General features: G+C 38.4%; 1 protein-coding gene across 2 annotated transcripts; it reads left to right on the top strand.

Annotated features, from left to right (window-relative positions):
* The first annotated feature begins 623 nt into the window (after window positions 1–623).
* Window positions 624–19235, top strand: SMPDL3A (sphingomyelin phosphodiesterase acid like 3A). Of its 2 annotated transcripts, XM_082633468.1 has the most exons (8): window positions 624–791; window positions 6584–6797; window positions 7700–7844; window positions 12185–12281; window positions 13046–13215; window positions 13672–13852; window positions 15417–15541; window positions 17724–19235. In XM_082633468.1, exons 1-8 carry the CDS (start codon window positions 680–682, stop codon window positions 18039–18041), a joined length of 1362 nt encoding a protein of 453 aa, XP_082489594.1. In that variant the 5' UTR covers window positions 624–679; the 3' UTR covers window positions 18042–19235. The 2 variants fall into 2 exon arrangements, with proteins under 2 accessions (XP_082489594.1, XP_082489595.1); XM_082633469.1 differs by lacking the exon at window positions 6584–6797 and having other exon boundaries at window positions 715–791.
* The last annotated feature ends 4770 nt before the right edge of the window (window positions 19236–24005 follow it).

Raw genomic sequence — 24005 nt, 5'->3', positions numbered from 1 at the left:
ATGATTTTTGTATATCTCTGGAATGCATCGAATATGGTTCTGAGACATTGTTCTCCGTTGCAAAAACAAAGAAAAAAAGCCAAACGAATAAAAAACTGAAACCTAGTGTTTCTGAGCAGTGGTTCTCAAACGTCACCATCACTTTAGCGTCACGAAGAGGACTTGTACACACAAACGACTAGGCTTCACCCTCAGAGTTTGTGGCTCAGTAGGTCCCGGGCCGGCCTGGGAATTTTCCCTTCTAACTAGACTTCCCAGGTAGTGCTGACACTGCTGGTCGAGGGGCCACACTCAGATCCACTGTATCGCAGATCTCTGCCGACCTAGTTCAAATCGAGACACTTCGAGGTTCTCTGCATCACTTCTGCAGAGGAGTCCCATGCGCTCAGCCTCAGGTGGCACTTAGGCAAGATGATCTGCGAGGGGTTGTTCCAAGCACATTCCTTCCCAGGCCAGTCACTGACGTTGAGACACAAACAACAACGGGAAAAGCCAGATAATCGCTAGACAGCTGTTGAAGGTCAACTGAACCTACTCATTAAGGACTCTGCCCTCTCACGTGACCACTGGGTGTCAACCCCAGCAGAGGTCTTCTTCCTCCTCCCCAGCCCTGGGCCCGAAGGTCGTGTGGAGCCCCGGGACTGCAATAGGTCTCCCAGGCCCGTGGCCGCGACCCGCGATGGCGCTGCTGGGCGCGCTCGTCTGCTGCCTGCTGGCTGCCTGGCACTGCCGCCCCGGCTTCGGACTGCCTCTGGCTCCCACTGGCGGCCCGAGTCCCAGTCCGGCGGTGGGTGAGTCGTCTGTATCCTTTTCCCGCCGGGAGCTGCCCAGGAGCGGCGGCCAGAGCGCCTGCGCAAAGCCGAGAAAAGTGCGTGTGGGCAGCAGTGGCCCCGGCCAAGGCTCTGGGCTGCGACTCCCCCTGCGGGGCGCGGGGAGGGCGAGGGCGACGGCAGGACACTAGCGCCAGCTCGGCTCGGCGGGGAGGCCGCGACTGGCTGCGGACAGTGGGGGCCGCTGCTCCTCCCGGGCAGTTGTTTTCGCTTTGCGTCTCCAGGTGTTTTGTGCCCGGGGGAAAGGAAGGAAAAACTGGGTGTCTCAATGGAAAAAGAAGCTGGGGGCTGGGTGTCCCGCATTTCCAGAGGCCCCGAATCTGCCCAGAGCGGAGGGGGAGCTGCGGGGGGTTTCAGCTTCTCAGCAGTGTAAATTTCAGTGGGACTGAGTTTCTTCTGTCCTGCGCCGTCAAATTTGGTGGCCTTTTCTTCCCACTCCTCCAACCTCAGCGCTGTTGCAGCCCTGGCGCTCCGCGCTCGTTAGTCTACGTTAGAACGCACGGGGCCTTCATTTTACCTGGACGCCCCTGGGCTCCCCGCCGGCAGGGCCGATGTCAATTCATTCCCAACGCTTAGCCCAGCGCCTGTACACAAGTGGTTCTCAAAGTGGGGTCCTGCACCAGGAGCACCAGCGTCGCTTAAACGCGTTAACAATGCAAGTTTTTAGCCTCACCCCAGACCTGCCAAATCGGAAACTCTCGGAGAATTGAGCCCCAACGATCTGTTTAACAAATCGTGGCACATATATATACTGGAATATTACTCAGCCATAAAAAGAAACGAAATTGAGTTATCTGTAGTGAGGTGGATGGACCTAGAGTCTGTCATACAGAGTGAAGTAAGTCAGAAAGAGAAAGACAAATACCGTATGCTAACACATATATATGGAATCTAAAAGAAAAAAAATGTCATGAAGAACCTAGGGGTAAGACGTATTCTAGATGCTGGGGATATATAAATCCAGGTAATAGGTTACATCAGAGGAATGTGTCCTTAATGTGTTTCCAGTTTTGTTTTACAAAGTTTAATATATTAATAATTAAATGTCCCTTAGTTGTCACAGTATCTCCTATAGGTGTAGCTGTTATCTATCTTACATGAGGCAAGTGAGATGGAAGGACTTTTTTCTGGAAGAACCTAGGGTAAAGACACAGACCTACTAGAGAATGGACTTGAGGATATGGGGAGGGGCAAGGGTAAGCTGTGACAAAGTGAGAGAGTGGCATGGACACATATACACTACCAAACGTAAAATAGATAGCTAGTGGGAAGCAGCCATATAGCACAGGGAGATCAGCTCGGTGCTTTGTGATCACCTGGATGAGTGGGATAGGGAGGGTGGGAGGGAAGGAGACGCAAGAGGGAGGAGATATGGGAACATATGTATATGTACAACTGATTCACTTTGTTATAAAGCAGAAACTAACACACCATTGTAAAGCAATTATACTCCAATAAAGATGTAAAAAAAAATTAAAAAACAAAACAAAACAACAAAAAACCCAAATTGTCCAGGTGATTGTGATAGATGCTAGAGTCTGAGAACCACTGGTCCAGAATGGATAAACGTTGGATGAGAGATTTTGTGATGCCACCTGAGCCTTCAGTGTTAAAGGTCAAGGTACCCACCCTCACCTCCCTGACTCAACTTTAAACATAATTCCTTTGTCATCTAGAGGGGGGCGAAATGGGATGGGTGGAGTTGTGTTTTGTGGTTTGGGCATAGCTGTCTCTGAAACAGCTTAGTACTTGGCGCTGAAACCTCCTCTCTTCTCTATCACTTTACTCTCACATGATTTTGGAAATGCTCTGGGCAAAAATGCCTCCTGTTTGTTCAAGAGCCAGGTCCTGATGACTCAGCTGTCAGGCAGTTGAAAGCAAGAACTGTCAATCTGGTTTCCCAACTGTCAGTGGTAACAAGAAATTGTTCTCAAATACTTATGCAGGCTGCTGGCTTCTGCTTTCATGAAAGCTGCTTTTCTTTAATTATGTGGCTGTTTAGGATTTTAAGATAAAATGTCCTAGAATGCAGGAGGCCAACCCATGGCAGACGCACCTTTTGGTTTTAAGGATCTGATTGCTGAAGGCCTCAATGACAGCTTTCTGGGGTCTAGTGAGTCTCCACTTCACACCGCCCTGTTTTCTGTAGGGAAGCTACACCTGGGGAAGAGAGAGGGAGGGGGGAACCAAGGTTCAGAGACCTGCTGAAGTGTCCATTCAGCAGGTTCACATTGGATATATTAATTTATATGCTTTCCGCTTGATGTGACCTTCCCTCTCCCCCTGTTCCCACCCCAAATGCTAGGACTTCTTTACACCGTGGTGTGTGTGTGTATGTGTGTGTGTGTGCAAATTCCCAGTCTCAGCTTTCTGTCAAGTCCCAGTGGTCAGAGGACAACAGCCCAGGGAGACTTCACCTGGTTGTGTTTGGTCACAATATTTTAGATTTAGTAACTCAGGACCTGATGGAGTATTTGGTAGGAACTGACAATATAAACAAATTAAAAAAACACCTATTTTAAACAACAACCCTATGTCCAAACATCTGAATTATGATGTATCCCAAAGATAAGATAAGATTGATTTGAGCATTTATCTAGATATGTTTACAACACACACACATATACACATATACATATGTGGGAATCTTTTTAAAGATTATCTGCAGAACAAGAAAGCAATTATTGTGTAGTGAAAAGAACATTGGACTGCGAACCAGAGAATCAATTGAAGTGTGGGCTCTGCCACAGGCCAGGTCTCTGGCCTTGGACACACACACACACACACACACACACACACACACACAGTATTTTGTATAAATTTCATTAGAGGTGGGAGGTGAGGCCTCCAGGGTTTCATTATTCATAAATCCCAGGTTAAGGACCTGTCAGGGCTCCATTCTTGGCTTCTATTTAAAGACACCCTTCAGTGCACCTAAATAATTATTCCTCACTTATCTGTCTAGCAATCCAATGTAGTGGAAAGGGCGCTAGACTGCAAGTCTGGAGAGACTGGTTCCATTTCAGCTTTCATTACTGAGTCATCATGTGATATTGAGGAAATTCTGAATCTGCCTGTGCCTAATTAAAGAATGTTTGTTGAGGACCTACTATAGGTCAGACGTATTCTAGATGCTGGGGATATATAAATCCAGGTAATAGGTTACATCAGAGGAATGTGTCCTTAATGTGTTTCCAGTTTTGTTTTACAAAGTTTAATATATTAATAATTAAATGTCCCTTAGTTGTCACAGTATCTCCTATAGGTGTAGCTGTTATCTATCTTACATGAGGCAAGTGAGATGGAAGGACCTTTTTCTGGAAGGACATTTGAATGTGAGCACGCACAGAGAGGTACTGTGTGCAGTGGTTAAGAGCCATGTGGACTCTGGCGTCAGATTTCCTGAATTGCTGTCTTGGTTCTGCTGCACATGACATACGTGACTTGCATTTAATTTCTGAGTGCTGCAGTTCCTTACCTGTAAAATGGAAATAATGGTCAGTTAATACACGTAAAGCATAAGAAACAGTATTAAACTTACAGTAAGTACTCAATACATTTCAGCTATTACTTGGAAATGAGGAAATTCAATCTCAGATGCAAGCTTGACATTACAAATGAATAACAATACAACTAATGTTGAGCTTACCAGATGCCAGGCTCTTTCTGCTACTAAGTCACTTAACCCTCATTCAGTAGACAATAATATTATTCCCATTTTACAGATGAAACAGGCCGAGATCATACAACTAGATTAGGAAGAAGAGCTTGGCTTTGAAGTAAGGTAGTCTGATTCCAGAGCCCCCATCCTTAACCATAACACTGTGCTGTTCTGTGTGTAGTTTACTACATACCTTAACATTCTATGAATAATAATATACATATTTACATGAAATAGAGATGCAGTATATATTTATACCCCAAGGAAGGGCAACCACCAGGATGATTCTGAGCTATCTGCCAAACCACTTTATGTGCTGGGTAAAGTATGTCCAAGCTGGAAAAAGAGTTGGAGTACTTTCTGCATTATGGAAGAAAATAAATTACTCTTGGCAAATGTTTTCAAATGGGGGCTGAATACCAAGTAATTGACCATAAAGACTATTTAATGACTACTTTGTTCTAGATCTTCTGTCTCCCACTTCTTAGCTGTGAACTTAAATGTGTTATCAAATTACAACAACTTTGCGAAGAAATAACATCCTAAATATAGTACACCTTTTCCACCTTAATTTAACTGCTTTCAATTTTCTACTTTATTATCCAGCTTTGGATTTTATCCAAGTGTTTGCTCAGGTGCATACTTAGCTTTTTTTTTTTGCGGTACGCGGGCCTCTCACTGTTGTGGCCTCTCCCGTTGCGGAGCACAGGCTCCGGACGCGCAGGCTCAGCGGCCATGGCTCACGGGCCCAGCCGCTCCGCGGCACGTGGGATCTTCCCGGACTGGGGCACGAACCCGTGTCCCCTGCATCGGCAGGCAGACTCACAACCACTGCGCCACCAGGGAAGCCCCATACTTAGCTTTTATCATTTGTATAGATAAAAGCTTGCATTCTACTTATTTCCTCCACGCTTCTGGTGTAGCTCTGCTGCTATGTCACTTCTGATGTTTCCTATTGTAAATTACACCTAATCAGAGTGAGCTCCAAATTCAAAGTTTGAAAAAGTCTCAATATTAAAACAGTTTATTGGTTGCATATGAGAAGGCAGCAAAATCACTGAAGATATATGTAAATTAAGTATAAGCAAACTTGAGGGCCCTTCAAAATGAGGGGTTACATTTTGTCTCTGCCAATGATTAAGCTGTATATACTAGAGTAAATTTTCTAACTGATCCAGCATTAATTTCTGAACTCTAAAATGAGAACAGTGATTCCTACTTCAGAGAGTAGTTTTGAGAATGAAAAGACACAGTATATTTAAATTGCTTATCACAATGTCTGGCACATAGTAAATACTTAATAAAGAGAGATACTACTATGATTAACCTGTGTTTCCTTCAATGAAAGAATCTTTCTCAAGATGATTTCCAATCAGGGGTGCTATCAAGTGGGTCTTGGGCTTCTCCGTGAAAACCCAGTGGAAGCATCTTCTTTAACAAATGCTTCCCTTAATATTATAAACATCTTATACAAGTGTATGATAGAAGATGTTCCTCTGTTAAATAGCTTTTAAGAACCTCTGGCAGTGGCTATTTTTGGCTGAAAGCTAAACTGAAGACTCTTTTTTCATTAATGTTGAGAAGCAAGGTTTTACAAGAAATTAGGAGTGAGATTTATTAGTTACAAGTTCTGAAATCTATTCACTGTGTGACCCTAACAAAACATCATATTTTTTGTCCATTTTTCTACAAGAAGAAAATAAATTCTAAAGCCTTAAATTCTACAAGGAAGGAGACATGCTATTAAGATACAATATGGGATTATTATTGACTTCCCAGAAGGATGTCTCCATATATATCACTATGCAAACTTATGTTTGTCATGTAGTCTTTATTAAGTAGTCATGCTGTGAGTGACTTCATCAGTTCTGATGTGTGTAAATAGTAAATTCTAGTAAAGTCTTCCTATTGTCTTTAGAATCCTTATTTCTGACAGGGAAAGAGTGTACTTAACTTCAGGGCATATGAATATTTAAATTACTAAGGCTTCCTCTATCACAGGGTGGAGCAACTGTCTCGTCTTACTGTAAATATTGGTATGGGAATTCCAAAAGAGAAGTAGATTTAACAGCATTTATTTTCTCATCACCAGGACAGTTTTGGCATGTGACTGACTTACACTTAGACCCTACTTACCACATCACAGATGACCACACAAAAGTGTGCGCTTCCTCGAAAGGTGCAAATGCCTCCAATCCTGGCCCTTTTGGAGATGTTCTATGTGATTCTCCTTATCACCTCATTTTGTCAGCATTTGATTTTATTAAAAATTCAGGACAGGAAGCATCTTTTATGATATGGACAGGGTGAGTGATTATATAAATACCCTTAGTTACTCAGTATGTATCTACAGTGTCCTAAGCTTCATTAGAATGCCGAATTTCATAAGAATATATATTATGTTTCAAGAATTCTTGGGGTTTAAAAAATACTAGATCAAATTAATCAACATTATTAGGGATAAGAAAAACTTTAAAAGACCGAGTTTTGTTTCTTTCTTTGTTTGTTTAGAATACAGGCTCTAGAAATATGTCCATGTTAACTAAGAGATGAATCCATAAACAGTGTATTTGTGTCAGTGTCTTGAGGTGTTTATTAATGTGATAATAGGTCTTGATTAAATAATCCAAAAACGAAAGGCAACAATGGGAGTTAACCTGTGATAGCGATTTTGCAAACATCGTCTTCTGGTGGTGTAATTAACAAATTCCATCCATCATGACAGAGTGAAGAGGCCTAATATTTCCTGGACCTGCAATGATGACCGTGGCACTGTTTTAATTTATACATTGTAACTCATTTAATCTTCACAATGGATATTATTATTCCCATTTTACAGATAAGGAAATGAAGGCACTGAGTATCTAAGTAACTTGCCCAAGTGCACACAGCTAATAAATGGCAAACCTGGCACTTTTGGCCCTGGAATCTGTGCTTTTAATTGCTAAAAATTTTTGCCTCTTATAAATCTTCAGTCAGGCAGTGAAATAGACTGAGATTTCCAGTTTATCTTTTGTATTTCACAAATTTTCTTTTTTATAGGCTTCCCTGTGGGACAAAGGTAAATGAAGAGTAGTTTATCAACTCTTTATCATCTGTTGATTTATAGTGGAATTTGACAATGACAATACAGCAAGGCATTACACAGGAGTCTAGTGACTTTTTATAGAAACTGATTTTGTTCTCTATGATTCTGTCTCCCTTACAGGGATAGCCCACCTCACGTTCCAGTGCGTGAACTCTCAACAGATGCCGTCATAAATGTGATTGCTAATATGACAACCACAGTCCAGAGTCTCTTTCCAAATCTCCAGGTTTTCCCTGCACTGGGTAATCATGACTATTGGCCACAGGTAAATTTGACCACAACTTCTAAAAATGCTTAAAGTATTTTTTCCATCAGTAGTGTCAAAGTTATGCTGGTAACTAGCTGATGATAGGGCATGGGAGGGGCACTCATGGAGGTGGAGTTTGCTCTTAATACTAACCATCGAGGAAGGCAAGACAAGTGCTTTGGGTACTTGAAAGGGACTCCTAATAGTTCATAAAAAGTTATATCCATAGTGAGATTTTGGAATAAAATTACCTAGTTTGTGAGTTATTAATTCTTGATTTCCTTTGTATTCTTCCTCAGTTTCTCCTTTCTTTTGAATAATTTTGTTCATTTGAATTTCCATGTTCAGGTTAGCAAAAACGGTTAATGTTGACAAATGTTTACATTTTTCAGAATTTCTATTAGGCATACTAAGCTACCCATACTCTGATCTAAGCTGGATTGTGATTAAAAACAAAAGCATAGCAAATCATCATAAGAACCAAAAAGGGAGGTCCATGTTCAAGATGTGATTCAAGGCAGAGAGCATGTTCATAATATTTTTAATGCCTGATACGGCCCAGGCTTCAACCTGTTAGGGTGACTGTTTATTAAACAGCCTGTGCATAACAATCAGATAGCAGCCCTGGTTACAGTGATCTGCTATAGCAGTGTAGATCATAGATTTGTTCAGATTCAAGAGATCTTAGAGATTGTTGTTTAGTTCAGGGCTTGGCAAACAGGGCCTGTGGTCCGAATGCAGTCTGATACTTGTTTTTGTAAATAAAGTTTTGCTGGAACACAGCCATGGCTGTGCTTTCTGTTTTGCCTGTGGCTGCTTGTGTACTGTAACAGCAGAGTAGAGTAGTTGCCACATTGACTACATGGCCCAGAAGCCTAAAGTAATATTTATTTTTTGACCCTTCATAGGAAAAGTTTGCTGACCCCGTGTCTAGATCAACTCTTCATTTTACAAAAGAGAAAACTGAGGCCCAGAAATGTTAAGTTGCTTGTTCCGGCGCTCACAATCACTTAGTGGGAGAGCCCACATCCTGGGTCTTTTGTGTTCAGTTAAACAAACATCCTTTCACACATCCTTTACTCTTGCCAGACCAAGACCAACATATCAATATTTCCTAAATATTATATTTACTTTCATGCCTTTCTTTGTCTACATTTTTCTTTTGGTTTAGCATATCTTTTCCATCTCATGTCAAAAGGCTGCTTAATGAAGGTTTTGATTATAATAGTTAATTAATGTGAATAATGTGACTTTGAAAAGTTGCACTCTATGATGAGCTTAAGTTTCAAGTGACTTCTTCAGCCCGGCCTCCTGTCTTGAGATGAACAATATGTGAATCTTTGCGAGTTGGCCTTTCAACCAGTGGTCAGCTTTTGTTACTGTTGAGATGTTAGACCACACAGGGCAGAGGCTTGGGAATGGGCAAACTCCAGGAATCAGAGGTTACACACATTGTTTTTATATGCTTTAGGTGACAGGCAGACTGTTGTAATGGAAAACATGTGGGGTTTAGAGCCACGTTCACTAGAAGTTAAAAACCTGTCCTGTCCTGCTTTTAATAGCTTGAGCAACTTGGATAATGCACATAATTATCCCTGATCATTTGTAAACAAGAGCAATAATACCTACTTTGCAAAGTTTGGGGGAGAATTAGTGACATTATACGGAAAGTGCATAGTTTCCTACCTGGCACATAATAAGCCCTCAGTAAGTGAAGTGGTGGTTTTGTAGCATGAAGCAGTGACATGGGACACATGTTTCCTAACTCCTCTGAGGATTGGTTTTATTTTACTTTTATCTCTGCCTTCTTTTTGCAAAGCCAAATCTTATAATAATTCAAAGATATAGATGCTATCCAACTTCTAAAATATATCTGATTATATGTACAGCTAGGATAACCTGGCAGCCTTTATACCTTAAACAGTTAATTGTTTTCTCTTCCTAGCTTATGACCTTATATCTGAAAACCTTCTATTATTCTACTGCCATCCTTCCATCCCAGTTTCAGGAAGGTCAGATGTAACATGAAAGCCCTACGACAAATTCTCCTAGAGACTTCTCATATCTGAGCTCAAATTCCGGTGAATGTTAGTAACAAATAAATCAGATGTATTATTTCTCCACTAAAACCTCATAAACATGTATTTAAACATAGCTACATAAACACACAAATACAGACACAAATTCCCACCCACTACATCAGAAATAGATATTTGTGTGGACAGCCCAGGGATTTCTTCCCATTGCCACTCAAGGAAGCAGTCTGGGCCAGGGTCCTCAGGTACTCCTACCATGGCAAGGCTGGTGCCACCAAACTGGTGAGTGGGTCACTTCCCATTGTGCAGTAGATAACTGGATGTAAGAGTGATGGTAGAAAAACCTGGGATTTAGACCCAGCTCTGGGGCTGACCAGCTCTCCCTGGATAAATCACTTAACTTCTCTGGTGCTCATATTTTTCATACTTAAAATAGACAGAAAAATCTAGAGCAATGTTTATATAATTTTGATTCTACATGACCATACCAGTATCTTGGCATCCATCCCAATGTAAACAAATGGCTAAGATATTGGGTTTTTGATGATGATGATGATGATGATGATGATGATGATGATGATTACCAATTTTTAATCAGAATTTAGATTGGCCTAAGCCATTGTGTAATTTTCAGACAGATGACTCTGATCGCTGACACAAATTGAAAATATCCTTTGGATAATCAGTTTCAGTTAAAAAAAGTCATTTGCTTATTACTTGCCCTGCATATATTTGTATTTTCATTATGTATTAAGCACATGTATTAGGAACTAATGTGACTTGGGTGTCATCTTAAAAAAAATAAAACTAAGAATTTTAATTAATGATGACAGGGAAACTCCTTTAAGAAATAGGTCTGTGTCACCAATATAGAGAAGGAAATGAAGAGAGTGAAGAAAATGGCTTCAGTTTTTTACTATAATTTTTTGAAACAAAAAATAGGAATAATTATCCAATTTCACAAATGATTTCTGGGTTTTTATTCAGTATGTACTTTCTTGAAGTTTTTTTTCTTCCCCTGAGCTTATGTCACCATAAAGATACTTTATTATAATATGATAAAATAGGATGATAAAAATATGGTATAAGGTATTATACATATATTATTTAAAAAATCAGAGCGATATGCTTTAGGCTGACATAAAGAGACTTCAAATCAAAAACATGTTTTTTTCTTTCTAACTTACTTCACTCTGTATGACAGACTCTAGGTCCATCCACCTCACTACAAATAACTCAATTTCATTTCTTTTTATGGCTGAATATTATTCTGTTGTATATATGTGCCACATCTTTACCCATTCATCTGTTGATGGACACTTAGGTTGGTTCCATGTCCTGGCTATTGTAAATAGTGCTGCGATGAACATTGTGGTACCTGATTCTTTTTGAATTATGGTTTTGTCAGGGTATATGCCCAGTAGTGGGATTGCTGAGTCACATGGTAGTTCTATTCTTAGTTTTTTAAGGAACCTCCATGCTGTTTTCTGTAGTGGTTGTATCAGTTTACATTACCACCAACAGTGCAGGAAGGTTCCCTTTTCACCACACCCTTATAGCACAGGGAACTCTACTCAGTGCTCTGTGGTCACCTGAATGAGAAGGAAATCTAAATAAGAGAGGATATATGTATACGTACAACTGATTCACTTTGCTGTACAACAGAAACTAACACAACACTGTAATGCAACTATATACTCCAATAAAACAAACAAGCAAAAAAGCAAAAATGTGGTTATAAGTCTTCATTCAAGAAGTTAAAAAGATTTATACTAGTATTAACATTTCAGAGAATTTTGTTTAATTCTGAAATCCATCTCCTAGGCATGCTACACCAGGTCCTACATATTCAGGCTAAAACCTGCCTTCAGTGTCTCTATAATAAGCATATTCTCACGTCCATTCTATACCCCAGTCACACTGAAACAAGGGCTTGTTTCTGTATATGGCACTGTGTTGGTGTCTGGGCCATTATTTTTGCTTTGATTACCTTTCTTGTCAACTTGATGAAATCATTATTCAAGTACTGGTTCAAATGCTCTTTTCACTCTCCCTGCTGACTCTCTGGGCTAGACTTGACTGTTCTTGCTTTTCCACTCCCAGAACCCTTGTGGTGGTACCTAGCACATTGTCTTATAGATGATTGGTTACATTTTGTCCTCCATCTCCCCAATTAAGTTATATATCCTTGAAAATTAAGTCTATCTAGTATTCCTGCATCTCCAGATGCCTAACATAGTAGTAACCGCTCAAGTGATATTTAAATGAATTCATCCATATATCTTTAGAGTTTCAATGGTGGATTATATTGTTTGTGGCCAGGATCAACTGCCTATATTCACCAGCAAGGTGTACAATGCAGTAGCAAGCCTCTGGAAGCCATGGCTGGATGAAGAAGCTATTAGTACTCTAAGGAAAGGTAAGTGAAAGATTTACTCATCCCTATTTTATCTCTATTTTTTATCTCAGTTCATGTTGTTTAGACTTAGATCTTTAATGTTTGCTCGGGTGTGCCAATTCTGCAGAGTCCCTGTGCCCAGTTTTTCTGGAGGCCTTATCATGTTTGAAAGCCAGGGAGTGGCATGGATGGTGAGTGGGCCCTGGGTGAAGAAAGCAGGGACAGGGTCCAAGTGGCTGAAAGTGCCACGGGAGTGTTCTGTCACCACTGGTTCACAGGTGTGAGTGGGGTTATACCTTTAAGCCTCATCTCACCTGAGATTGTAGCAGCTCTGGTTTATCTGACATTTCTTCCTCAGTATTCTCTGGCAAGATCCATGTGTTCCCATTCTTTGGATTTTAGATTTCACAATATCTCTTATCTTAATTCCCCAAACATACAAAAGTAGAAGTTGATGTATTAATCTTTCTTTTATAATATTCAGTACCTCAGTGCCTAGTGCCAAAACATTTAGTTATCTTTTCATGTGAATGTTGGATACAACTGTTGTTACCTCAATTTGTGGAAGTGGCAACATTGGGCTTGACGCATAGTAGGTTTTCAATAAATGTTTGTTAAATCTGATTCTTATCCAATGACAGCCTATGTATGTGCAAACTAAAGAATAAGAAATAAGTATAACCTGCCTAAATGGATTGAAAACCTTAATTAAGATTTTGCTTTCACAGTATCTATGTATCTGTGTGTGTATTATTCCAGAATGTGTTTCAAATTTGTTTTTATAGGTGGCTTTTATTCACAGAAAGTTTCAACTAATCTGAACTTTAGGATCATCAGTCTCAACACAAACTTATACTATGGCCCAAATATCGTGACCCTAAATAAGACTGACCCAGCAAATCAGTTTGAATGGCTAGAAAACACACTGAACATCTCTCAGCAAAATAAGGAGAAGGTAGATGCTGTAGACCAACATCATCATGGGATGAACAGAGGGTTAAACTTGTATACTTATTAGACTTGAGTGGGGTCAGGTATTAATAAAAGTATTAAAATTTAAAGATGTTCTTACATGAAGCACTTTGTGATTTGCCTCTGCTGTTGTTGCTTGTTTTACTTGCTTTTAATGCTCTGGGGATTGATTGACATCTGTTGATATTTAAAAAAAATTTTTGAGCAACGTCACAGTTACCTTACATCATAAACCATGTAGTTCCAATAGACAAGTGCAAATATAGGGCCATTAATAGTTTCCTAATTTCATCTATTTTTGGTAAATAAATAGGAGAAATGGTATATTTGCTTTCTAAAATTTAATTAATATACTTTCAATCTTGGGTATCTAAATCATTTTGTTGTGAAAAATGTGCAGAAAGATTCTCATCAGTCCTCTTTGTGTTTCTTTCTCCAGGTGTACATCATAGCTCATGTTCCAGTGGGGTACCTGCCTTATTCAAGGGGCATCACGGCAATGAGAGAATACTATAATGAGAAACTGATAGACATTTTTAGAAAATACAGTAACATCATTGCAGGACAATTTTATGGACACACTCACAGAGATAGTATTATGGTTCTTTCAGATAAAAAAGGTAATATAACATTCTATTTGCATCTCCTCAGTCCAAGATGCTAGAGCAAAAGAGTGCATATCCATTAATTTTTACTGATCCAGTAAATTAAAAGTTTTATTAAATCTACCTGCCAGCACCTGCTTTTTCTCAGTTACCTTCTGTGAGTGATGGCCACTGTCCAAATCATATTTAGTCCTGCCACTGAGTTTCTTCCTTTTAGCTCCACAAGGCCATCATCATTTGACTGCTGTTGACACAAAAGCCTCTGAAACCCTCAGTTCACTCAAATGTTCTTTTAGGTCCTCAAGTTTAGAGAATCACTCTTTTTTTATTTACCTGCTAGACTCAAGTTTCCTTTGATATGACTAGATTTACTTCTCAGAATTTAAAGAGCAAAGCACAATTTACTGTTGGTTTAAAATAAATTAAGCTCCTACTTTTAAGTGCTTATCGACATTGTCATCTACTCAGCATTAAAAGAAAAAATATAGAAGAAGCTCTAGCATTAAATAAGACAACGATTATCTATTTTTAAAGATAACTTCTGCATAAGGGCAAGAAAACTGAGAGTTAACAAAATAAGAGTTCTGATTTTTTAGTAGTCAGCCAGGAGAAAAATCAATATGTATTTTTTCTTTTTCAGTAATTGGGGAACATTTTTGAAATGCTCTACCTTCTTCATCTAGAATGAGTGGGCTTGGTAAAAATGACCATTTTTCAGCATTTGATAGCTTTTTTACTCAGAAGTTTAGTTCTATAATACAGGGGTCCCCAACCGCTGGGCTGCGGACCGCTGTCTGCAGCCTGTTAAGAACGGGGCCGCACAGAGCGAAGCTTCATCTGCTGTTCCCCATCACTCCTCCTCGCTCCCATTACCGCCTGAAGCATCACCCACCCCCCCCACCCATGGGAAAATTGCCTTCCACAAAGCCGGTCCCTGATGCCAAAATGGTTGGGGACTGCTGTTATAACAAATATGTATAAAACATGGTGACACTTAAATCAGATTCTTACTATATAATTATTGGAATATTGTTATAGGTAGAGTACAAAAAAACCTAGCTTTGTATATTTTGTGTGTGTGTACTTGTAATAAGTTGGATAGTTTTATTATGAAAAATTTCAAATATATATATATACGTAGAGAGAATTATAAGACAAACCCCCATGTACCATCACTTATATTCAATATCTATCAAGATTTTGCCACACTTATTTTATCTATGATTCTTTATTCTTTTTTTTCTGAAGTATTTGAACATAAATCTCAAACATCAAATGTATTTCAGCCCTACATGCTTCTGTATTCATTGCTAAGTATATGGATAACTTACATAATAATAATACCATTAACTTACCTAACGAAATCAACAATAATTCTTTTAATCTCTTCATAGTCAAACTTCCCCTATTTTCTCAAAAGTGTCTCTTTAGTGTTGTTTCAGATCAGGATCCATCAAGCATCACACATCATTTGGCCATTACTTTTGTTAACCTCTTAATCTGGAATTTGTTCATATTTTTAATATAGTTAAACTCAATTATTAAAAAATATACATTTATGTACATATATTTTGTCTAGGAAATCCGATAAATTCTTTGTTCGTGGCTCCTGCTGTTACTCCAGTGAAGAGTGTTTTAGAAAAACAGACCAACAATCCTGGTGTCAGACTATTTCAATATGATCCTCGTGATTATAAATTACTGGTAAGTTGGTACAATTTTAGAATTGACCCCATATTTATGCATATCTTTGTAGTTTTCATTAGCTTAGTTGAATGTTTTCAGCGCAGCTATTGTGAGGTGTACTTTATGTTGAAATCTCAGGATGTTTTTCTTCTTTTTTATATTTGGAATGTCAGCACTTTCTAAGTGTGGTTTTATGAGGTTAGCCTTTGGGAAGCTGTTTCTGTCTTCTAAGGTCTTCACATTTACTTAGATAAGGGTTTCATTGGGTAGCGCCTTGTTTGTGGACTTACATACATTTGAAACTTTTCACTACTCCATATTTGTTATTAATTACTCTTCTCCAGAACACAGCTATGAAGAAGAATACAGGCTCTGAAACCATACTCTGTCATGAGTGGTCTTACCCTACTTCTCTGTGTCCTAGTCTATTCCCCTTAAAACCAGGATTAAAATATTACTGACTTCACTAAGTAGCTGTGAGGACTACATGAACAACTATTCTTAAAGCACTTGGAAAAATGCTTGGCTCACAGTAAGCACTCAATAAATGTTGGCAAAATTTTTTTTGTGAAGAAAATAAATTGAGTTGGAACTTTTGAGACAAAAGCTCTCTGGAGGGCTTCCCTGGTGGTGCAGTGGTTGAGAGTCCGGCTGCTGATGCAGGGGACATGGGTTCGTGCCCCGGTCCGGGAAGATCCCACATGCTGCAGAGCGGCTGGGCCCGTGAGCCATGGCCGCTGAGCCTGCGCATCCAGAGCCTGTGCTCCGCAACGGGAGAGGCCACAGCAGTGAGAGGCCCGCATACCACAAGAAAAATAAAATAAAATTAAAAAAGCTCTCTGGAGCTGGTACATGACTCTATATATCAATTCAGCCTCAAAAGGCCAGGCATTTAGCTTATGGGTACTGCCCCTTTCAACAAATATAATATGAAAAGAATTTCTCAATTAAAGTCTCTATTGATGTAACTGTATTTTTCTCCTAGGTAAATTTAGTAGGGGATAGATTTGTTAATCCCTAGAGCATGTTTTTACAAGAAAAGATAGGGCAGGAAAAATCTGGTTTAATCCATAAACGTTAAATTAAATGAGATAAAACAATTGAGAAAATAGTCCAAAGGAATTTTTAAAAATTTATTAATTAATTTATTTGTTTTTGGCTGCGTTGGGTCTTCGTTGCTGCACGTGGGCTTCCTCTAGTTGTGGCAAGTGGGGGCTTCTCATTGCGGTGGCTTCTCATTGTGGAGCACGGTCTCTGGGTGCACGGGTTTTAGCAGTTGTGGCACGTGGGCTCAGTAGTTGTGGCTCACAGGCTCAGTAGTTGTGGTGCACAGGCTTAGTTGCTCTACGGCATGTGGGATCTTCCTGGGCCAGGGCTTGAACCTGTGTCCCCTGCATTGGCAGGCAGATTCTTAACCATTGGTCCACCAGGGAAGTCCCCAAAGGAATTCTTTTACAACTATTAGTTGCCTATTTTTGGATCTGAATCTCAGATACACACACACACGTGTGTGTGTGTATACTGACATAGAAAAATGTACCTGATATAATACTATATCATTTTTAAAAGTGCAAAACAGTTTGTATAGTTTAATTTCATTTTTTGAAAAAGCCAAAAAGATAGAAAATAGGTATATATATTCTAAATACTTATATTTCTTTGTACATAAAGTCTAGAACAGCACACATACACTGGAGTGTTGGTAAGTGTTTAACAGCTGGTTCACCGGGCAGGGGGAAAGGCGCTTTGATTTGTAGTGTTTGCTGATTTCCATGGCATAAATACTCCCATCATGGCCAATTTCAAGCTGCCAAAGTGATACCAACTAACTTGCAAGATGCCTGAAAATTTGACAGTCAGCATTTGTGGGCTGGTACAAGCCACCTCCTGCATATGACTGATTTATATACAACTGTTAGCAGTGGTTACTTCTGATGTGTGTGAATCAAAGGCTTTTTATTTTGTAAATCCCTCTGTGTAGTTGGATTATTTTCTGTTATGTTCTTTCATTATTTTTTAAATGAAAAAATATATAGATTTTTCTATCAGGACTCTTTTTCTTTAAAAGCAATGCACACTTCTTAAAATGACTATACTTTAAATTAAGAATGTCACATAAATCCTAATAAGAACTCTTCTTGATATGCAGTACTTCATATGCCAAAAAACGAACCAGGCTTTTTACTCTTTTTAACTATAGGATGTACTACAGTATTACTTGAACCTGACAGATGCTAATCTAAAGGGAAAATCTAATTGGAAGCTGGAGTATAACCTGACCCAGGCCTATGACATTGAAGATTTGCAGCCAAGAAGTTTGTATGAATTAGCTAAACAATTTGCAATCTTAGACAGTAAACAGTTTATAAAATACTACAATTACTTCTTTGTGAGTTATGACAGTAGGGTAATTTGTGATGGGAAATGTAAGGCCTTTCAGATTTGTGCAATTATGAATCTTGATGTTATTTCTTATACAGATTGCCTCAAACAATATTATATAAAGCAAAATCCGTAGTATTTCACAGTCTGTACTCATAGAAAATGTATCATTGCTCTGTTTCTGAGATCAGTTTGCAGCAATTGTTATGCAAAACTTTGTGAGTTACTGAGTGGGCAAGAAGAATTCCTGTCTTTGCTTTTTTATGATGTCCAAAATGTAGATATTTTTAACATCCTAAATTTTTATTATATCAAATATATCTAAACTGCCCATTACTAGAATGATGTTTGGATGTATATACCCTATCTTCCAGTTTATATAATTACATCTAATTTATACTCTTGTTGAAATTGTCATTTATACAATAAGAAAAATTACTTTTCCCTAAGAATGATAAATTATTTTTAATATGATAATTTTCAGTCTTTTAATTCATTCTTCTGGAAACTTCATGTGTAAACTGAGGTTCAGACAGTTTTAAGTATCATGAGGTTGACACTGTTTATGCACTATCTATACTCTTGGGAAAACACCAAGGTCACGTTAGGGCCGTCTCAGAGTCTATGAAACATCACGGGACATGACCTCACTAGCTGTCTTCATTCTGTGAGTGAAGGGGAATCCTCTTTAGTACTAAGTTTTAAGGAAGAGAATGTCATGGGAGAATGGCTAAATATTTTATCAAACTTTAAAAATGCAGAAATAGTATTTATATGTTGCTTACAGATACATGTAATAGATCCCCCCAAAACAAGTGTGTTGGTAAACATCAAATACAGGAATGTTGGAGGTTAATGAATGGGAAAGTTGATTGGGGAGAGATATATAAGGGGATTTAAATGTGTTGGTAAAGTTTTATTTCCTAGTTCAATCAATTTCCTAGTGACTATGTTAATGTTAGCTCTATTTTTCTTTATATATTTTTAAATATATTAAGTAGTATAGAGATCCAGCCTTTAAAGTTGATGATTTTGGCTCTTCTACGGAGAATGATTCATAATGAAAGCATGGAGACACTGGGAGGGTTTGAAGTAGTCTAGTAGAGAAGGGATTGTGGGGGTGCTGAGGTGGTGGCAGTGGAGAGAAGTAGCCCTTCTGTGATATATTTGGTAAGTAGAAGCAGCAGGATTTGTTGATGGCAAGGATGTAAGAGATAAAGTACAGAGAGAAATAAAGGATGACTGCTAGATTTTTGGCTGGAGAAACTGGTAGATGGTTGTGTTATGAGGGAGTTGGGATTACTAGAAGAGGAGAGGGCTGGTGGGGAGTGTGAGAGGCACAGAGCAACAGATTAAGAGTACTATAGTGTATTACAGCTGATACAGGCTACCCAAGATTTCCTCTAGTTCTTTAAACATTTTGCTATTCTAATCATCTCTAAATTGAGAACTTTAAGATTTCTTTTAAAAAATAAATTAGTACCCTAAGAAAACAGCCAAACAACTCAGACTCTACTACTGTGATTGTTTCTACAATATTTAAAATTTATTAGGAATAAACATGACTTACTTATAGGAATGTATCATCTGCCTGCCTCCCCACTGGTACTGCCTAAAGCATTCTAGACAAACATCAAGGACACTTAAGGAAAGGAAAAACAGTATTAATTCAGTTATTGATGAGCTATCTATTCTTTTGGTAGAGAATGGATTTTCTCAAGCTATAGCATCCCCTACTTGGGTTGCTTCTCCTTGGAGCAATTATGTGTGTAAGCATAATTAGGCAATCTTTCCATGAACACAGAAAGAAATAATAAGGTAAGGATTGTGTTTAGTTTATAATTAGTTTTTCAAAACATACCTAAAGTTCCTGTTTTACAAAATTCTCCTCATTAAAATTTAGTGTGATTCATCATCCTTAACTTTTAGTAAAACAAATTTCTTTCTACAATCTGTTGTTTAATTTTAAACAAATCCTCCTCTCTTTTATTGTAAAACTTCAGGTCTTTTTCATTCTATGCTATACATAGTACATTCCCTTATGAAAGTTCTATGTCCCCAAACTGGTGGTTTTAGGAAGATGGCTGTGAGTGTCCCCTGACCATTGCCTTGTAGGCTTGGAGGACTGTTCGTCATGCAGGACTAGGGACCCAGTGGTCCTTCTGGTTTCTGTAGCCTTTGTTCCTGCCTCAGTGAAGACTCTTTCCTCCCATCACCACCCCATATTCTAATTAACAGATTGTCAGTTTCTAAACCCACATGTAATTATACATTTCAAAAGATATTCAATATGTATGTTTGATAACTTACTTGAATTCAAAAAACGTAACTCGAAACTCAACAGTAAGAAAACAACCCAATTTTTTTAAATGTCAAAAGACCCAAATACTTCACCAATGAAGAAATACGAATGGCAAACAAGCATGTGAAAAGATACTCTACAACATTAGTCATTAAAAAAAAAGTAAACTAAAAGTAAAAAAAAATTTTAGAGTAAATAAATTACTACTATACACCGATTGAATTGTTTTTTGAAAAATTGACCGTGTCGAGAACTGGTGAAGACAGAACTGAAACTCTTACATATTGTTCTTTTCTCCCCTTTATAAAGTGGTACACTTTATTGGATTAATTTTTATTCTTTTATTAGCTTCAGATGTAGCATATATTTCAATTTCCTAATTTATTATAAGGTTGGGATTTATTTATTTTTCATTTTTAATGACATTTATTGTTTTCTGTCTAATTTTACAAGTAATACATGTTCATTGCATTCAACTAGAAATACATAAAAGGATAAAGTAAAAAGTAACAATCATCCATAATCCCCACCTCTCATAGGTAATGACCATGAGCAGTTTGATTCATTTACTCTGTGTCTACATATGCATATATTTTTAATAATTAAAAAATAATTGACCTACAACACTATGTTAGTTTTGGGTGCATGACATAGTGACTGGATATTTCTTTACATTACAAAATCATCACTATGAAAAGTCTAGTTACCATGTGTCACCATACACAGATATTACAGTATAATTGACTATATTCCTCATGTTGTACATTTCATTTCCGGACTCTATTTTATAATTGGAAGTTTGTACCTCTTAATCTCCCTCATTTATTTCACCCATACCCCCATCCACCTCCCCTCTGGCAACCACCTGTTTGTTCTCAGTATCTATAACTCTGTTTCTGTTGAGTTAGTTCATTTGTTTTCTTTTTAGATTGCACATATAAGTGAAATCATACAGTATTTGTCTTTCTCGGTCTGACTTATTTCACTTAGCATAATACCCTCTAGGTCCATCCATGCAATTACCCATTTCTTCACCTTTGCTCACATTGTTCCTTTTCCCAATCTAAAGTCCCCCATTTCTTGCTCTCTCTAATATTGTTTTTCTTAAAACCTCACATAAAAACTACCTTTGTTGTCAAAACTTATCTAACATCTTCAGGCAGACTTAATCTCCTCTCCTTGGGGCCACCATCGGTACCTTATTTAAAACCATCAATGCCATTACCACTCCTCCTTTTCTCTCATTCCCTCTCTTCCTTTAGTTCTGAGAGGACAGGGCTCTGCTTTACCCAACTTTGTATCCCCATCACCTAACACAATGCTTGACAAATAGGTAAGTAAGCTTTATAATGAACAGTATCAAATTAATGAAATTATATCTATGTTGGGAGATATTTTTCTCCATTTCTTGCTGATGCCCAAATTCCTTAATGACTAGATAAAACCATCTATTATTATCATTAAGCAGGAGAGATTAAAGGTTGAAGATAGAAATGTTTGGCTTAGGCAATCCATTGATGGAAACTTATTTACACTAATGGGTAACGAGTTGATTAGTCAACTATCCTACGTGCCTGAGAGCATACTGATTCCAGTTGAGACAGAGAGGATGGATTCTGGCATTGGCATTGGGGGGTTGGGGAAAGGGAACTGAAAAGGGAAGTGGGGATTTTGAGACATAAGAAAAGAAAGGTAGCCTGTCCTCTCACATGCTGGTAAGGAAAAGGGCTTAGTGAGTAGAAGATCATCGGGAGGCCATATGATAAGTTGATGAGGCCAGAGATTCTAGTTTGTGTAGTTCAAGGTACTTACCTCTCTGTAATTCAATTTGTCTCGTCAATTAAATGAGAGTTATAGCATCACCTGATTTATAACATTATTGTGGGAATTAAGTGAAAATGTAAAGTGCATAGCTCAGTTTCTGGACATTGTAAGCATTATGTAAAAGTTATAAATATTAATATGATTTTTGACATTGTTAGATGCCCAAAGAGAACAGAGTAGATTTGACAGGGACTTGGAAGTACAGAAGATGGAAGATGAAGTTAGGGAAAACAGAACCTCATACTTTTCAATGTTGTTCTGGGGAACATTCAGTTTATACACACATGAAGCCACAATCACTGTGTTTTATATGGCACAATTCTCTCCACAAATATATGTAGGGTTCCTGTAATGTTCCAGACACTGTTCTATGTGCTAGGTAAATAGCAGTGAACAGAACAGATGAAGATTCCTTCCTTTATGGAGCTCATTCTAGCATGCGCATTACTGTAATGAGTGTGTGTGTGTGCGCGCGCATGTGTGGGCGCAGCTTATGGGGAACACTGATTGCCTTTGAACCACATTGCACGTAACTAAAACTGATTTAACAGTTAAAATATTTTAAATATTTTTAACAGGATCACCTTCATTACAATGGACTTCATTCCCAGAAACTATTTAGTAGGGGTGGTGACTGTCAAGTCACAAAACAAGAGGGTCAGAAATACTGACAACTGTATTACAAAGATGTCCACTTGAGTCTTTGCTATTTGGGAAGAATGATAAAAAGTTGCTAAAATGATTGCTTTGTCTAAAACCATATAATTGCAAAAACATGGAAATGGCTGTCACAACATAGAAGAAAAACCTATGTTCTGATCAGTCTGTCAGGCAGGTTTTGTTATTTTGCAGATTAATACTGAGATTACTGCCAGATACTACTTACAAAATCCCTTTTTATGTGTGTGTCTTGAAAGCATTTATTCTCAGATCACCCAGACAGCAATGGGATTGTGCTTGGAACAAGGACTGGAGTTACAGGGAATGTTGTGATATAGTCTTCACTTGTCTTCTTTCCTGTTAAGCCTGCAAATTACTGCCAAGTGATATCAAAGCACCATAGCAGCAGCCTGAGGCAGTTTCTATTCACCCGAAAATTCATTAACCACCAGTCCCCTTAAAATCTAGCTGAAATCTTTAGCTGAAATATCTGTAGTTTCTTTTTTTTTTTTTTTGCGGTACGCGGGCCTCTCACTGTTGTGGCCTCCCCCGTCGCGGAGCACAGGCTCCGGACGCACAGGCCCAGCGGCCATGGCTCACGGGCCCAGCCACTCCGCGGCATATGGGATCCTCCCAGACGGGGGCACGAACCCGTATCCCCTGCATCGGCAGGCGGACTCCCAACCACTGCGCCACCAGGGAGGCCCTGTAGTTTCTTTTAACCCTTTATTTGTTTGCCAAGAGCTGGTAACATTGATTTTAGATATATAAAGATATTAAAATCCTTTAAAAATAAAAGAAGTCACTTAAAAATTTTAAATACCATCTACTCATCATTATATTTTAATGGATATGTTTGCTACAGAAGAAAGAACCAAAATCTTTCATTTGGAATCTTTATGCTTTAGAGGCAGAACAAGATCTTTTCAATAAGAGTACATTTAAGATGTTATTTATCTGCTACATTTGAGCATGCTAGACCACAGAATATCAAATTGAGGGTTCCCTTGTTTAGAAGCCATACTGTGTTTATTTAAGTTACTCATGTTCAGTAATCATTTTTATGGAAAAGGGAGGAGTACACTCATACATTTATTCATCAAACATTTTCTTAATGCCTGTTATGTGCAGGGCGTATAATTGAAACCTGAAACAAAAAAGAAGACATATACATAAGTGGACAATTAAAAATTATTATACTCACCACAGAAAGAAATTGTAATTATGTGACATGATGGAGGTGTTAACTAATGCTAAGGCAGTAACTGTATTGCAATATATAAGTATATGAAATCAATGTGTTGTACACAAACT

This window comes from Mesoplodon mirus, assembly GCF_964341445.2.
Source record: "Mesoplodon mirus genome assembly, chromosome: 10".
In the NCBI taxonomy this organism is placed as follows: Eukaryota; Metazoa; Chordata; class Mammalia; order Artiodactyla; family Ziphiidae; genus Mesoplodon; species Mesoplodon mirus.
This window is presented reverse-complemented; position numbering and strand designations above follow the sequence as displayed.

Excerpts from the sequence above, each read along its gene's own strand:
- SMPDL3A (XM_082633468.1), top strand. The coding sequence starts at position 680 with ATGGCGCTGCTGGGCGCGCTCGTCTGCTGCCTGCTGGCTGCCTGGCAC. Across the intron at positions 12,282-13,045 it reads TATTAGTACTCTAAGGAAAG|GTGGCTTTTATTCACAGAAA; the intron begins GTAAGTGAAAGA and ends TTGTTTTTATAG. Across the intron at positions 15,542-17,723 it reads CTCGTGATTATAAATTACTG|GATGTACTACAGTATTACTT; the intron begins GTAAGTTGGTAC and ends TTTTAACTATAG.